The sequence below is a fragment of the Morus notabilis genome, unplaced genomic scaffold (assembly GCF_000414095.1).
Source record: "Morus notabilis unplaced genomic scaffold, ASM41409v2 Scaffold372, whole genome shotgun sequence".
Lineage (NCBI taxonomy): Eukaryota > Viridiplantae > Streptophyta > Magnoliopsida > Rosales > Moraceae > Morus > Morus notabilis.
Window position 1 is genome coordinate 218,071 of NW_010361630.1, and position 17,925 is coordinate 235,995.

Genomic DNA, 17,925 nt, shown 5'->3' on the forward strand with positions numbered 1-17,925 from the left:
CATGCAACAAATAAACAAATTTTAAACATGACGATTTAAACGATTGATTTTAAAAGGGCTTTAAGATGTACTTGAATTTAAGATTTCTCACGAAATCCGTTTTAAAGTCAAAATTAAATGGCCTGATTGAATTGGCTAGTTTTAGAAAGGCTTTTAAAGAGTATTTGAAATAGGAGTTCAAATGCTGCTCTGTTTGAAAGATATTTTTAGAACGTTTTATCTTAACTGAAATTAAGAAAAGCTTTAAGAAATTTAGTGATTCACTTATTTGAAATTATTGTTACAAATTATGAAAGTATTCTTTCTTATATTAAAAAAAAAATGTTCCGCAAATTTTAAGAAACCCCAGTAAGTACAAGTTAAAGTTAAAGTTACAGTGGCGGCCTCATAGGAGGGGCGTCCCATTGTACTTCCGCAAATTTCTATTATAATTACATTTTTCTTGTATTAATTACTTTTTACCATAATAACTTTTATTTATATTTTTTTATTATTTATTTCCTTTTATTTAATTTTTATTTATATTTAATATCATGAATTATATGTATTATATTAAAATGAGAAAAATTAAATAAAAAATTAAAATATTATTTGCGACGACAAATGTCGTCGCAACAAATATATGACACATCAGCTACAACTGCGTCTTTTGCAACAACTTGATTCGCAAATAATGAATGCCATGTCATCTTCATGATGTACCCGACGAAATAATTGTAGCGACTCATTTGTGATGATTGTCGTTGCAACTATTTTTATGATGACAATGAGTCGTCGTAAAAATTATTTTTTTTTAACGAAACAGTTGTAGCGACAGGTTTGCGACGATAAGTGGTTGCGAAAAATGTATTTGCGATGACTTTACTTTTTTTGCAACGACTTTTTGTCGTCGCTATAACCCTGTTTCTTGTAGTGTTTAAACATTTACCAAGAATTTGAGGAACAGATAAGAAAGGTAGAAAAATACGTACCAAGTTCACTATGCAAAAGAAGTGGTACATATATAGGACGATATTTAGGACCAATTTTGCTTTTTTTTTTTTCAAAGTACCACGAAGATACATCAAAATACGAAGAACAACAGCCCAATGGACGGTGGTAGACGAAGTAACAAACTGATTAACCACATGAACAACATGTGCAACATCTGGACGGATGATAATAAGATAAACCGAGCTACCAACAACAGTACGATATAAGCTAGGATCCAACAAAAGAGAACCATCAAAAAAAGAATACAGAGCATTAAGTTCAAGAGGTGTATCCACAGTCTTATTATCAGTAAGACGAGCACGTTCAAATATGATAGCAATATACTTAGACTGAGAGAGAAGGTAACCTTTCAGAGAGGAGGCGACCTCAATACCCAAAAAGTAATGTAGTGGGCCCAAATCCTTCATTGTAAAATAACGAGCTAACTCTGACTTCAATATTGTAATCCCATCAATATCATCATGAGTAATAATCATACCATCCACATCCAAAGAGAGCAGGATTCGAACAACAGTAGTATTTTTGATAAATAAAGTTTAATCATGATAGCTAGAATGAAAACTAGGTGAAGTAATCACCGTAGTGAACTTATCGAACCACACTTGAGGTGCCAGCATAAGACCATAAATAGCTTTTCGAAGCCTGTAAACTTCACCAGGTTGAAGAGAAACCCCCCGAGCAGGTATCATGTAAAGTTCTTCCTAAAGGTCACCATTTAGGAAAGCATTTTTAAAATCCATTTGAGATATGAGCCAGTGACGAATAGAAGCAACTGCAATAAGAGTGCGAACTGTAGTCATCTTTGCAACCGGGGCAAAAGTCTCCTCATAATCCTTACTACACTCCTGGGATTAGCCGTTAGCAATCAACCTAAATTTGTATCTTTTAATAGACCCGTTAGACTTGGATTTGATTTTATAAACCCAACGAGAACCAATAAGTTCCAGTAATTCTCGTCAACAGATGAATTTTTACAATAAGGGTAATTTAGTCTTTTCATGTCCTAAAAAATGGCTCTGACGTACTAAGAAAAGAATATTTTTTAAAAGGTCGAGGTGCTGGCATGAAATTTTTAAAAAACAGAAGGTACCAAACTCAAATTTTGATATAACATAGGGTACCAAAATGAAAATTTTCTTAGTCTAAATAATATGATATGCAATCAAGGGAATAAAGTTGGAAAAATATTCCCATGAGTATTAATTCATGGAAAATAATTCCCATGAATTAATATCAACAAACCACCGTTTGACCTCTTGCACTATATTTGATCGTCTTTTCGGCTCGATCACTCTAATACAATGACTGACTTTTTCAACCTTACAAGTAGAGCCACAACAACACTTGGAGAAAAGGGTTGAATTGTGTATTTTAAGATCTAAAATATTACAAAAATGCCATTACGACTCCAAAGACTATAAATAGATGTTTTAGGGTCATTTTTCATACTTTTTGACTGAGAAAAGAGAGGAGAGATTATGTGGCGATCAAATATTGTCATGAGTATTAATTCATGAATTTAGGTGACACTATTTTTATACTTTTATACATGCCACCAAACTATTGATGTTAAGTTAATTTGTTCCTAAATTGCTACTTTCATGTTAACTTTCTCTCTAACATTTTAGATGATCGAGTGAAAACTAACACAAAATCAATAGTTCGGGAGATATGTCTAAAATGCCATTAGTTTACGGGGTGTTTTGAATAACTTTTCATTCTTTAGCTGGTGAAACGAACCTTTTTCAAAACTCTAAGAATGTTCAAACGTGGTATGAAGTTCAATAGGCATTTAAAATTAATCCAATAAAATAAGATAAGAGAGAAATGACTAACATATCTTATACACAAAAAAAAAAAAAAAAAAAAAAGAACTCAAAAATCCGAAAAAAGAATTTTCCTACGCCTCTTTCGTTTCCCAAAAACTGTCATGTCGTTCTTTCGCTGTTTAGTCTCATGTTTAGCGTGTTAATAAATGTCATTTACTGCAATTTCTAAATTCATTTCTTCAATAGAATGCAATACACGTTTTTGTTATAATAATTTTCCAACTTGTCCATACACATGGGCGGCATATGATGCATACCTAGTTTACAGTGTCACTCCTCGATCCTTAAAATATCTTCCACATGTACCAGAATATGATTCTGATCACAACTCATGAGAAAAACTCAATTTTCACGTTGATCATCCCAAAAGTTTATCCTTTCCTTCAACAATTAATTTCATTCCACTGTAGCGTGTAAATAAATGTCATTTACTTCAATTTCTAAATCCATTTCTTCAATAGAAGTAATAGAATTAAAAAAAGTCAGAGCTGCAGCGCTACTTCGGGAAAAAGGACTGAACTGTGTATTTTAAGTTCTAAAATAATACAAAAATGCTATTACGACTCCCAAAGATTATAAATAGGAGTTTTAGGGTTATTTTTCATACTTTTTAGGAGAGATTATGTGGCGATCGAATATTGTCATGAGTATTAATTCATGAACTTAGGTGACACTATTTATACTTTTATACATGCCGCCAAACTATTGATGTTAAGTCAATTTGTTCCTAAATTGCTATTTTCATGTCAACTTTCTCTCTAATATTTTAGATGATCGAGGGAAAACTAACACAAAATCAATAATTCGGGAGACATTTCTGAAACGACATTAGTTTGCGGGGTGTTTTGAATAACTTTTCATTGTTTAGATAGTGAAACAACCTTTTTCAAAACTCCGGGAAATGTTCAAACGTGGTATCCAGTTCAAAAGGCATTAAAAATTAATCAAATAAAATAAGATAAGATAGAAGTGAATATCATATCTTACACACCTAAAAAAAAAAAAACTCAAAAATCCAAAATTTTTTTTTTCTAGGCCTCTTTCTTTTCCCAAAAACTGTCATGTCGTTCTTTTGCTGTTTAGTCTCATGTTTAGGGTGTTAATAAATGTCGTCTACTGCAATTTCTAAATTCATTTCTTCAACAGAATGCAATACACGTTATTTGTTATAATAAATTCCAATCTTGTCAATCATATTTATTATTTTCAAAAAGCCACTTCATGATATAGTTTTTGAAAGATATGAATAGAATGTCAAAGTAAACATCGATTGGTTGGAAAACTTTTGATCGATCATTCAAAGAATCATTTGCCAATTCCGCTATGTGTCCTTTCAATATATGAATCATTATATAGTATCGTCAATTATGTTATTTACAAAGATCACATAAATTTTCCAACAACAACATTATGTGTTTTCTTTTCCTAATTCATTTGATTTTTGGAAATACCAGATTCAAATGCGAAATTGACAAAAATATACCGAATAATTAACCAACTTGTTCATACACATGGGCGGCATATGATCCATACCTAATTTACAGTGTACTCCTCGATCCTTAAAATATCTTCCACATGTACAAGAATATGATTCCGATACAACTCATGAGAAAAACTCAATTTTCACGTTGATCATCCCAAAATTTTATCCTTTCTTACAATAATTCATTTCTTTCCTACTGCACATGTGTTTACCTAGATATCCAAGTTTTATCCCAGTTGGACGAAATCCAAACACACTAACCTAAAGAGAGAAGTACATAGGTTGCCCTGTTTTATAGAAAGCTATTATTTATGCCATTCTAAATAATTGAGTGTCATTGTTGTTTTTTATTTTTTTTTATTAGTTAAGTGACAATCGTTTATTTTTTAATAGAATGATATAAATAATATTTTTTTATCCTCTTGAGTAGTATTTTTGGCTTTTTCCCCTAAACTAAATTCAAACATTGCAAATTCAAGCCAAAAAGAAAAAAAAAATACTAAGATTTAATTTGAAACCATGCTGCATTGTTTGACGTTAACATGAAAGCCTAATAAGTGACTTATTTTTGAGAAAATTAGATGGTTTGTTATGGTTTTGTCAACACTTATTTACGTCAATCTAAAAAATTGAGTGTCATTGCGGCCTTTATTTTCTTTTTATTAATTGAATAAGAATTGTTTATTTTTAACTGGTGTGTCATAAATAATATTTTATTACAATCTTCGTGGTTCATAATACTTCCAAATGTTTAAGAGAAAATTATTTATTTTGCCTTCAAATCACCCACCTCAGGATTTATGCCTTTTTAATAAACAATACTTTCTTTCACTTGAATTAAAAAAAAAAAAAGTTTTTATAATTGTTTCTGAAATGGCCATTTTATCCCTAATTTTACTAGAGCTGTAATTTCATATCTTCATTTTACTAGGTATGCTTAAAAACACAAATTGGGAAAAGAGTGAAAAACAAATAAGCGAGCATAATAAGCATTAAAAAGAACAAAATGAAAAAAAAAAAATTCATTCTACTTTATGAGAAATGAAAAAGAAAATAAAACGAAATGATTTGTCTTTTAAAAAATGAAATGATTAGAAAATTAAAAAACATTAACACAAAACAAAGGAAAGAAAAGGTAAAAAAACAATCACCATAGAGCAAATAGCAAAGAAAATGTAACATACCTCTACGTAATTTTTTAGAATAGCTATTGAGCGGTTAAAATTAAAATTTTATGATAGATTTCAAAATAATAATTGTTTCTAATTTGAGAATATCACGTGTGGATGTGTGAAGGAAAAAAAAATACAATATCATTATTTTTTATAATAATATTTTTTTTATGTTATAAAGTCTATTATACTCATTCCTTTTTGTCATTTTACATAAGAATCTTTTTTAAGAAGAAATTATAATTAAAAAGGGAAGTGAAGAATAAAGAGAGGTGTGTGAATAAACCACCCATGGATAAATTGTTATAGCATGTAATTATGGTAGTGACTACACTATAATAATGGATTCATATATGGTAATGATTTGGTTTGTTATGACAAGTAATGATTTTAAACAATCCTTTTATTTCCATCTGATTGTTTACATTTTTGTATGTAAACGATTAGTTCTTTTGAAGGTCAATGTGTGTGTGCAAAAAATGAGGTTTACACTTTTAGATTAGTTTAAAAGAGTCTATTAACTCAGAGCCCTTCCTCTCTCTACATTGTTTCCTCTTTCTATTTAAAATACTCCTTTCAGGCAAAACTTTCTGGCTAGAGGCCAGACGCGTCGTCTGGCCTAATTAAAAATTACAATTATATTGTATTATATTATATTATAATAATATTAAATCATTAATCATCATTATATTAAAAAATATATTATATAACCATAACGTATTATAAATAACAATATTAGAATTATAAGATTATATTGATATTTAATTATAATTATTATTATATTATTATTAATATAATAAATATAATTATATCACTACAATATAATATATAATATGATTATAATATGATTATAAATTAATAATTATAATATTATTAAAATATCATATTATATAGTACAATGTTGTAATTTTTAATTATATTATAACCGAAATATTATTATTTCTTATTTAGTATTATAATATGTTTTATATATGGTAATTATATTAACCATTTTAATAATATTATTATATTCTATATCATAAATATGTAATATGTTATTTAATAATAGTTTATATTTGTTATATTTGTTGCAACATTATTATTACATTATTATTATATTATATTTTATTACGAGTCTGAATTTTAGATTGGGATGATTGTAAATTTTAAATTTCATTAGGGGTATTAAGGGTATTATGAAAGTCTCATTAATTGTACTATGATGATTCCTGCACAATCTAAAAGCTAAAATTGTCTTTAGGCTGCTTCTGATTTTGACCGTAGATTCTTCAAAAAGCACTTTTGAGGATATTTATTAGACACTAAAATCAGTTTTTGCTACAAGGAGAAGCCAATTTTGAGAGCGAAAAGTAATAGTAAATGCAGCCAAAGTCTAGAGAGAGATTAACACTGAGTTGGAGGAGTAAGAGCGAGAAAGAGAAAAGAGAAAGTGAACAAATAAGATGGAGAGACTAGGATGAGGGAAAAAGTATATAGAAATATGTTAAGATGGAAAAAAAAAACCAAAAACAAAAACAAATTATACAATACAATATATCATAATAGTGCACCAAACATTGTATTTAGTACACTATAAACTCAACGGTCAACACCTTGTTGAGGATACAATGTATTCTCATTTTTCCAAAAGACTAAATATATATCGAGTGTGGATTGAATGGACAATTTTAGGAGTTATTTACATGTCAGAATAACACATGGTAAATTTGCCATAACAAATAACATTGAATTTTGGAGAGTGTTTTTTGCACTTAAATATTAAATTTCTAATTAGTACATCAGTTATAGTATTATATTAAAGATGCTCTAAGACAGTATCATGTAAAACATCAGACTCGTCAAAGCTCTATCAAAGTTCCAATTCTAGTTGTTGGCTATCATAATGAATACTCGATTATGCGTTCTTATTCTCGCTCAACTTTATTAAAGAAAAACACACTTTCAACTATTAGCATCAATGGATTTTTTATAAAATAAGAGGTAAGGTAGAGATACATAGCCAAGAACTGAAGTGAACACATAGCAACGAGGATTCTAAATCACCTATTACAAACACAAAGTAATAAACACAAAGTAATAACTTAATTAACACATGGTAAGTATATATATAAATATATGCAACATTGACGTAGTGCCATGTGAGGGTTTGAAAATATACAAATATATGTATATATATATACATACATATATATATATTTATGCAAACATTGCGGTAGTGCCATGTGAGGGTTTGAAAAATGGGGCAGGGTCCCATGGAGTCCAGAGACACTTAACGTTAAAAAAAAATTCATGCAGAAGCGATAATTTGTATTTGATAGGAAAAAGACAGAGAAGAGGCCGGGGGTACCAAAATTCCACCTTTATACAACACAACAACTGCAACACTACAAAGCTAAACACGGAGATTTTGGATACGGCTGAAAACATAAGCCAAAAAATCCTTGCCCACTACTTAACATGTCTCGGAATTCCTCTTAGAAACATGTAGACAATCGTGCGTGTCATCAATTTCTAAAGTTGGAGTCCTTTCTTCATCAATTAGTGAGTGATCATCATCATATATTTTCTTTTAGTTTGAACAGCAGCTTCCATTTCCTTTGCTTGATTGATTGACGTTTACTGCATACATTGTGGGCGCGCACACACACACATATATTTACATGTATATACATATATATCACTTCCATGCAAAATTAATGATTTGTGTGTTTGATAATGCTTTATACAATTATATTCACAAAGAGTAGAAGAAATATTGCTATTGGGGTGACTTGACTAGTTTGTGTGATCTGTATATATCATGGTGTTCTTTTCTTGCTAAGCATGTGTCTTTCTGTTTGTTATAAATGAGATTCTGTCTCTTTATAATTAGCATTTTTGAGATCAGTAGTCTATAGCGTTACATCTTAACGAAGAAAGTACTTTTTAAGAGTTTTTGAAATTTTTCAAATTAATTCAAAAGCTATGGTTGCACTTTGAGATTCACGAATCGCTCAATATTTTGAGAGTTCCCAAAAAAGAAGAACAATCATTGAGAGATTGATATGTATTATTACGCTTTCAATGTGTCTCCTCCATTATGCGCACATATCGTTGGTTAGACGTTAATTTGTAGAGTTATATTCAACCACAACACTTTCCTTTACTCCTATGGCTTTTGGCAAAATAAGAGAGAACCTAAGCCCACATCAGCTTGGAAGCATAAAAAGAGGAATCTTAGGCCTATATAAGAAGTTTAAAGTTTTTGTTTTAAATTGTCGAAGTTTAAAGTTTTTGTTTTAAATTCTCCTAGTAAAAACACTTCAAGTATTTATTCATGACTCTAGTTAAATCTAGTTAAATGTATTTTTTGTGAGTTGAGCTATGGTTTAAGTAGAGGCCGACCTAAAGGCTACGTACTAATTAAAAGGACTAAGACAAGTCTGTCACTGAATTAAAAATAAATAAATAAACTGTGGATAAGGATTGAAATATCAACATAAACTGTGGGCAATGATTGAAATATCAATAGTTTTGAAGCTTTCACCAATATTAGGAAATAACATACATGTTTTTTAAATAAAAAAAAAAATCAAGAAAACATCAAACATCAGTATATTTTTTTATAATAATAAAATAATGTCGCAACTTATTCTAATTTCTTCCCCAACATTATTATATTTTATGGATATTTTTGGAAGATACTTCTCCAACTAGCTAATATATATGTTGTTTATGCCCTATCTCCAATAATTTTCCAACAAATATACTCCGCATTGACTGTTGATATAATTCATATGTATTTAGAATATTGCTGATATCTTTATTGTCCGTGCTTATGATAATTTGCTTGAGTAGTATAGATTTTTCAGTATATCAATGATATTATAAGTAAACACATGTTCTACATGTAAATAACGACGTAAGTTTTTGGGTTAATCTCAATTACGGTTCCCGAATAGGGATGAATCCTGTTTTAATCCAAGCGTCCTACAACTAATCTTTAATCTATAAAATTGTCTTATTAAAATCATTTTCATTAAGAATCCATAAAAATTGATGTTACTTGATACTACTTAAGAGATCTCTCCTCTCTATAAAAATAAAGTAGAAGGACAAACCATCGTTTAACTTTTAATTATAACTTGGCCACTGGAAAACCTTTTTTCTTCAAAAATAGATCTCATATAGGAAATTTACATTACAAATTATTGCTAGGTAATTCTAGTAACCCAAGTTCTCCAACATAGGCATACCAAGCAACATTCAATCTTTAAATTTCTATTATAGCTCTATCAATCCTTTTATAACCTCCTTCTTTTTCAAGAATAAATTTTATAAAAAGAAAAAATTCATATCACAAATTAGTACTAAATAATTCTAGTCTTAATGGAAAGACTTTGATGGGACGATTCTATAAATCGGAAACTAATTTTTGGACATTTTAAGTGTCAAAAATGGGATTCACTCCAAACTACGAGAACAAAAATAAAATTAATCATTTTTATTTTTATTTTTGTGAAATACTAACATTTCACAGCTATTACATACTATGTGTTTTAATTCATACCGATATTATTGGACAGATACCACTGTATCGATATTATTACACGATATTTTTATATATTGAAATCTTTGTTACTTTATCGACACTGATATTTTCATCCGGAAATATAATCAACGTGGATATACCGATATAGATGTTTTCCTAGTATTGTACATTTCATGTGGAATGAGAATTCTCCTATGCCTACTCCTTATATGATTGAGCCTTCCATCCTTTTCGGATGGGGGTTTTGTATCTCCTAATATGAATACGGAAATGTTGGTAAATAATCCAAAACGAATCGTAAACATGAAAATAGTGGAATAATTAAATTTGCTTCATATTGGCGGTGCTTTATTAATGGCATGTCAATATTTTATCTTCAAAGTGCGTACTTAATAAATTCCTCTATCACACATCACTTCTTTGGTAGTAATAAGAGATTCTTAACTTAATAATTTCATTATGATGATGATGCTATCATGAGCAACAAGAAATAAAGGGAACGTATTGCTTTTTGCTTCCATATCTGTTTAAGATGCGTCATTATTGAAATGACTATGAAAATCACATGAACCAATTCAAAATCGAAAAACATGCCCGTGAAAGAATTGAAAAAGACTGGATTGTGTGGAAGAATTGCCTCTCACTAGCCAAGAAACAGAACAAAGAGCAACATCACCAGCGAAGAAAATGGCACAAACTTTTTAACCAACGTCAAAAGATTATGGATAAGCTCTCAAACGAAATTAAAAAAATATATCAGAAATAGGGAAACTAATATATAACCAATCAATAAAATAAAATTATCCCTATTTTTTTCTCTATTTTTGTAATTATCTCTATATTTCTTTGCTGAATATGATGGAAACTTGTGTGCCAGAGATTTTAATGACATATCATAGAAAAGAGAGAAAAATAAATTATTTTTCTTAATTTTTTTACTAAATACTTTTAAAATTGATCTAGACTTTATAGTTAGCCGCACGTCATGAAGGTTACATCTCGATTAGTTTTCTGGGTCATTTTTGTGGCCCCTATTTATAATAATAAAAAAAAAAAAAAAAAAAACCAAAGGATTAATTATAAAAATTTCCTTGACATATATACCCTTTATAACACTTTACCCTTCAATTTTTAAAAGGTAATCTTGACAAATATTCTCAAACTGTGCATGAGTCATGATTTTTACCGTTTACTCTTGACTCATAACTTTTTTAGTCAAATAAGTACACTAATAAAAGGGTATTTATCAAGAGTAAAAGGTAAAAGTCTAGACTCATGCACTCTTAAGGGTAAATTCTCTACTTTTTCATTTTCAAAACGTAATACCTGTTCTCTCCAAACAATAAAATGTTAACAAAAAAAATCCGTTTCGTTAGGTTTTTTAAGGGAAATTGACATGTAATTTGTTATTTTGGGCTATTTGGTAGTTCTATGGTTTAAAATTTAGTTTGAATTTTGAAACTGATTTAAGTTTGAACTTTTAATTACGGTACGTCCATTATTGATTGAAGATAAATTAAAAATCTTATAAATTTTTTTGATAGAATAAAAAAATTTATGAAGTTTTTGTTTAATATTTAAACTAGTTTAAATTTAAATTAAATTGTAAACTATAGAATTATTAAAATACCTTCAAAATAGCAAATTAAATATCAATTTCAGTTAAAAACTTAATAAAATGGGCTTTTTTATTTTAAAGGGGACAGATGTTACATTTTAAAGATTATAGGCCAAAGGGTTACTGGGGATATAATTCAAGAAAAATTTTTGTAATTAATTAAAAAAAATAGGTAGGCGATTTGAATTCTACGCCTTATAATGTATATATATGTACTATTGAGTGCAATATAAGCGGTTTCTGACCCATCTGAGTTGGTAAGTTAGCCTGTACCTACAACCACATTTGTGGCCTATATAATAAAAGATTATAAGGTAAATATTTTACATCTATACAATATTTTGAATGACCAATGCTAGGGATGTTTATATATGTACCACTGAGTGTAGTTTAAGCAGTTTCTGGCTAATGGGAGTGGCAAGGTTTTTTCTTTAATGGCACGTGGTTTGTTAAAAACCTAGCCGATGATTTTCTTAAAAATTAGACGCCATAATTCTTTCCTATCGAGAGCAATAAAATTGCGGAAAAGAATTCAAACAAAAAAGAGTATGCAACTTTATTCTTAGTAAATAAATAACACATGAGGGTTCACTATTGATAGGAGAGCTATGTCCGCTTTTAGCTGCTGTAAAATTTTATTTTGACGAAAAATAAATTTACAAGATAAAATCGCAGATCTCTCAACTCTGTGCTTTTTTTTAACCTCTAACTATAAATAAGCACCCCAACCTCCTTTAAGGAAATAATGCAACCGAATTTATAAATGTTTTTCTAATTTAACTCTCAATATTTATTTTATCTCTACATAAGACAATAATCGTCAAGACAATAATTAGGCTCATGTCTTGAATTTAAGGAGCCTAGTAAGTTTTCATAGGAGTGCCATTTAGGTTAACTATTGAACTACTGAAATTGAAATACTTTAGGTTATGTCATATATGTAGAAATTTAAAATATAAATTCTAATTACCATATTACATAAACATGTTTGTCGAATACACAGGAGAACACGAATCAAATAATATGCAATAGACTATATAAATAATGATGATGTTATAAAAATCGATTCATAATAATAGGCACTTGGTGGTAATTTAAATGGACCTTTTCTTATTGGATGTTTGTGAAAATCTCGACTCAAAACCGCTCTAACATGTTAGCAGTTTAAACCAAAAATGCTGACAAATGTTGGAGCGGTTTCTCTGGTACCACTTTCGTCCAAAATCAGATAGTCTAGAGAGAGATTAACACTGAGTTGGACGAGTAAAAGCGAGAAAGAGAAAAGAGAAAGTGAACAAATTAATAAGATGGAGAGATTAGGATGAGAGAAAAAGTAAAGATATAGAAAAATGTTAAGATGGAAAAAACAAAAACAAAAACAAATTATACAATACAATATATTATAACAGTGGACCAAACGTTGTATTTAGTACACTATAAACTCAACAGTCAACACCTTGTTGAGGATACAAATGCATTCGCATTTTTCCAAAAGACTACATATATATCGAGTGTGGCTTGAATGGACAATTTCAGGAATTATTTACATGTCAAAATGAAATTATAAGGTCTATTTTCTATAATTAACGTCTACTACTGATGATTGGAAGCTAAGGAAATCAGTCCGAGTAGCTGATCGGTCAAATCATTTACTTGGTCTATATAAAGACACTAGCGCTAAAAGCATACAAACCACATTCAGAAAATCAAGCTTACTAGCAAGACCCAAAATTCCTCTTTCTAGTTATAGTTTCCAAGACTACTATACCAAAAATGAGTATCACTATCCCAGTTCTAGCCCAAAATACTAGACCTGAAATCCCTCGGCGGACAGCTACATATCATCCCAGCATTTGGGGAGACCGATTTCTCAACTATGATTCTAGAGACATGGAAGTATATATAATTTTTAATATATATGCAAGTTATATTTTTAGTAGGATTCTCTATTATCACATTATACTATTTTCACCCTCTCCTAATATAAGCTTAACTTTTTGGGATGAATTGATATTAGAATGCTCTCAGAAACATTTGAATTCAAACCTTGGCCTATAGGTCCGTATGTCTCATTTGAAGAGGAAGTATATATTATAATATAATACTATTCTTGGTCTCCTACTTCAGAGCTTAGGATTAATGCGTGTGTGTATACATATTATATGAGTACGATTTTTCGTGGCTAATTACTCTAATACTTATCCATTGGCAGGCATAACAATTTTAACTGTGTGATAGAGAGATCAAACTGCTATATTACGTTAGGTAGTTAATTAATTTAAAAAATTAGATTCTTACAACGTCATATCATAAATTTTTATTAAAATATGGCCTTTAATTGATAATAAATATATGTGTGTATGTATTTATTTCTGCCTTCTTATTTACGATCATCACGTGCAAGTATATATATATATATATATATATGTGTGTTTTTTTTTTTGTACTGTAGAGAAATGAAAGGACGAAACAGCAAGTTGAAGAACTAAAGGAAGTGGTAAGGAGGGAGTTATTCGAAAATATTGCAAAGGATTCTTCAGAACAATTGAAGTTAGTCGATTCAGTTCAGCGATTATGACTGTCATATCATTTTAAAAGAGAAATGGAGGAAACACTTCGACACATATTTGAAACCTATCAAAACCAAGTCAATCATGATAGAGTTTTGTATGATGTTGCTCTTCGTTTTCGGCTTCTAAGACAACACGGATATAATGTTTCATCTGGTGAGTCTCAATAAGCCAAATTATAATAATTTTTTTTTTTTTACAAAAAGTGTGATTTATCTTTTTGAGTTTTTTATTATAGAAAATTAAGTATTTTTTAAATTTAACAAAGTATCATGCAAAGTGACTTCATATATGAGCTTTCATGTTACGTGAGTTCGTTTAAGATTTCGTATGATAATTGGAGTACGTTATCTCATGTGCGTAAAGGCATTTCCTTTCAAATTTGGATATATAATATTTATTAATCTCGCGGCACACTGTCATATTTTCTTAAAGTTTGAGAGTAATTTAGAATACTTAAAAAAGTTAAGGAGTGTCAATTCAATCAAAGTTCGAGGAACAAAAACGTTAAGAATCTTAAAAAATAAATAAATACTCACACTTTTACTGATGTATGATTTTTAATGTTGACAATCAGATGTATTTGAAAAATTTAAAGATGAAAGTACTGGAAAGTATAAGGAATGCTTGGCAGATGACATCTCTAGTATGCTTGCCTTTTATGAGGCCTCACATCTAGGGTTGCATGGAGAAGACACACTAGAAGAAGCCCTTGTCTTCACCACCACTCTCCTCAAGTCCTTGGCAAGTGCAGAAAAAACCGACCGGCCGTTATTGGAAGAAATAATTTGTGCCCTAAAGTGGCCACAGCTGAAGAGCCTAGAAAGATTGCAGGCCAGGCAGTACATCTCAATCTACCAAGATGATGCTTCACATAACAAAGCATTATTGGAACTCGCAAAATTAGATTTTAATCTTCTCCAATCTTTGTATAAAAAGGAACTTGGTGACATTACTAGGTAAGCTCTTTAATCGCATACTAAAATAAAGTTGATAAACTTACAGTCTAATTATTAAGAAAAGTTAAAACATATTATATACATACTTTTTATTAGTAGTTTCCATTTTATTTATAATTAAATTTATATTAAGAAATCTCTTGATTAATTTTAGTTGATTAGATAGTATTAGGTAAATTATCCAATTCTGTATTGTAACTTGAACTTGTATGCAACTTATTAGTAAGTTGTCTCCCATTTTCTAGAATGTGAATATACGCATATTGTCGAATCACATTAAATTTTTGTGCCTTTCTATTGTCTTTTTCTTTTGTTCTTTTAATAGTAATTAGGTGAATTGTGGAGACTGATATTGCTTGTTTATAATATTGTAGGTGGTGGAAGGAACTAGACTTTGAAAATAAGCTACCTTATATAAGAGATAGGATTGTGGAAACGTATGTTTGGGCATTGGCGTTGTATTTTGAGCCTCAATACTCGCTTGGAAGAAAAATTCTAACCAAACACATCGCCTTCATATCAATTCTTGATGATACCTACGACTTGTATGCTACATTTGAAGAATTGGAGCTCTTCACTGCAGCAATTGAAAGGTGTTGATGCCCTTTTTTGGAATCCACAGATTTCCAAAACCTGTAATTGTGCATTTGTGCTATTTATAACTTCAAAAAAAAATTACAAATTAATGCTAATTGCACCTCCACACAATAAAAAAAAAAATCTATATGTACCTTTTTTTAATAAAAATAGAACATTATCACTATACAATATTTAATTATTTTGTTTACTTTTAATATTTTACTATGAAAATTTTCCGATTCCATCACTACATATATTTATTGCAGGTGGGATATTAAGTTCAAGGATCAACTCCCGGAATATATGCAACTAATTTTCGAAACCCTTTTAAACGTTTACCAAGAATTTGAGGAAGAGATGGGAAAGGAAGAAAAATACCGAGTTTACTATGCAAAAGAAGCGGTACATATATAAGACGATATTTAGGACCAGCTCTGTTTATCCCTTTTAATATAGTTGTTAATATCTTCGACTCTAGTTTAATATTTGTGCGTTTTATAAATTATTTATATAGATAAATATATATTATATATTTATATGTCAGATGAAAAGATTAGCTCGAGCTTACTTTGACGAAGCGAGATGGCTAAACCAAGGATACATTCCATCTTTGGAGGAATATTTAGACGTTGCATGGCTTTCTAGTTCTATCCCCACGATTGCAATCACGTCTTTTGTTGGAATGGGAGATATTGTAAGCAAAGACATCTTTGAGTGGGCGTTTAACGACCCAAAAAGTATTAGAGCTTCAGCAATCATTGGTCGGGTGATGAATGACATTACTTCTCACAAGGTATAGATCAAAATACGGAAGGCCATCTTGACCAAAATCATTTAAAAAGAAATTAGCAAAATAATTTTAGTAGACTATTAGAGGGTTAAGATAATCATTGTCATCCAACGTCTTAATATCTTTAGAGCATATTTATCCTCCAAAATATAATAGGATAGGTGATAAGTTTGGCACGGAAATCAAGTAAGCAAATGAGAATCAGAGAATGAGAACATTGTATTGTTTACTTATAATCCATAAGAAAGTAAAATACGAAATAATTCAACCCTGTTTCTAGTATTTACTTACTAATTAGGAATAGAAACCTTATAAATGTAATTACTAAATTAGCATGTTCTTACGCAATCAATTAATTATTGGATTAGTTTATGTCTTCTTGGCAAGAATATGTAAGTAGATTTAAAACTCATTCCCTTTATTGTTAAGATTGGTAATATAGGACCATCAAACTACCATTTTGATTTGGTAAGTAAACATATAAATATAAGGTCGAGATACTCTTAGGAAAAGAAAAAGTGTTCTTTTTCCCGTTGTCTCCCATATGAAGTATTGAATACACCCTAATGCAATAGGATCATGACTCATGAGTTCAAGTGCAATTTGTTCTTAAATTTTTATGTACATGTAAGATTTCCTCGTGACGTAATAAGCATATGATAATTTTTTTTTTTCAGTTTGAGCAAAAAAGAGAACATATAGCATCTTCTGTTCAATGCTATACAAAGCAATACGGAGTGTCAGAACAAGAGGCATATGAAGAATTGAATAAACAAGTGATTAAGGCATGGAAAGATTTAAACCAGGAGCTCCTTAAGCCAACCGTTGTGCCTATGCCTGTTCTAGTTGGAGCTCTTAATCTTTCAAGAGTAAATGATCTCTTCTACAAAGATGGTGATGGCTATACACATGTTGGGAAATGGATTAAAGATTCCGTTGCTGCATTGCTTATAGATTCAATCCCATTATGATAAATTTAACTTTGTTGTTGTAGTTCATGCATTGAAAGAACTCCTCATTAATATATAAATATATATATATATATATATCTGTGTGTATTTATGTATAATGTGTTGATACTAAATATTAAATCAACTGAGAATTAAAGCATGTACAAAGTGGGTTACCTCGTGCACTACAAAATATGTGGCATTTTACAACATAGACGACGAAGTCTCGTGCCTGAAAATAGACAACAATAATAAACTGCCATCTATACTTAGATTTTTGACGATGGTTACTGTTCGGAATTCTGACAGATTCAAGTACACGAATCAACGGTTTGCGAGAAATAAGAATCAAACAAATAATCAGAAAAACAAATTCAATGCGAAATTATACGTAAAGCAATGAAGAAGAATAACGACACACAAGATTTACCCAGGTTCGGACCTCAATGTA

The 17,925-nt window shown here is 29.8% G+C and overlaps 2 protein-coding genes across 2 annotated transcripts in view; one reads left to right on the plus strand and one right to left on the minus strand.

Moving 5' to 3' along the window:
* LOC112092020 (uncharacterized mitochondrial protein AtMg00810-like) overlaps positions 1–1,400 on the minus strand; it is a 6,726-nt gene extending 5,326 nt beyond the window's left edge. Inside the window, exon 1 of the mRNA XM_024167089.1 lies at positions 1,063–1,400. Coding sequence (XP_024022857.1) covers positions 1,063–1,400 — 338 coding nt within the window. The remainder of the gene's footprint in view (positions 1–1,062) is intronic.
* Positions 1,401–13,333: 11,933 nt separating this feature from the next.
* Positions 13,334–17,495, plus strand: LOC21392126 ((-)-germacrene D synthase). The gene is made up of 7 exons (XM_024167090.1): positions 13,334–13,522; positions 14,079–14,352; positions 14,774–15,155; positions 15,530–15,748; positions 16,001–16,136; positions 16,249–16,527; positions 17,202–17,495. The coding sequence occupies exons 2-7, from the start codon at positions 14,229–14,231 to the stop codon at positions 17,493–17,495; spliced, it is 1,434 nt and encodes a 477-aa protein (XP_024022858.1). The 5' UTR covers positions 13,334–13,522; positions 14,079–14,228.
* The last annotated feature ends 430 nt before the right edge of the window (positions 17,496–17,925 follow it).

Excerpts from the sequence above, each read along its gene's own strand:
- LOC21392126 (XM_024167090.1), top strand. The coding sequence starts at position 14,229 with ATGGAGGAAACACTTCGACACATATTTGAAACCTATCAAAACCAAGTC. Across the intron at positions 14,353-14,773 it reads CGGATATAATGTTTCATCTG|ATGTATTTGAAAAATTTAAA; the intron begins GTGAGTCTCAAT and ends GTTGACAATCAG. Across the intron at positions 16,528-17,201 it reads ATGACATTACTTCTCACAAG|TTTGAGCAAAAAAGAGAACA; the intron begins GTATAGATCAAA and ends TTTTTTTTTCAG.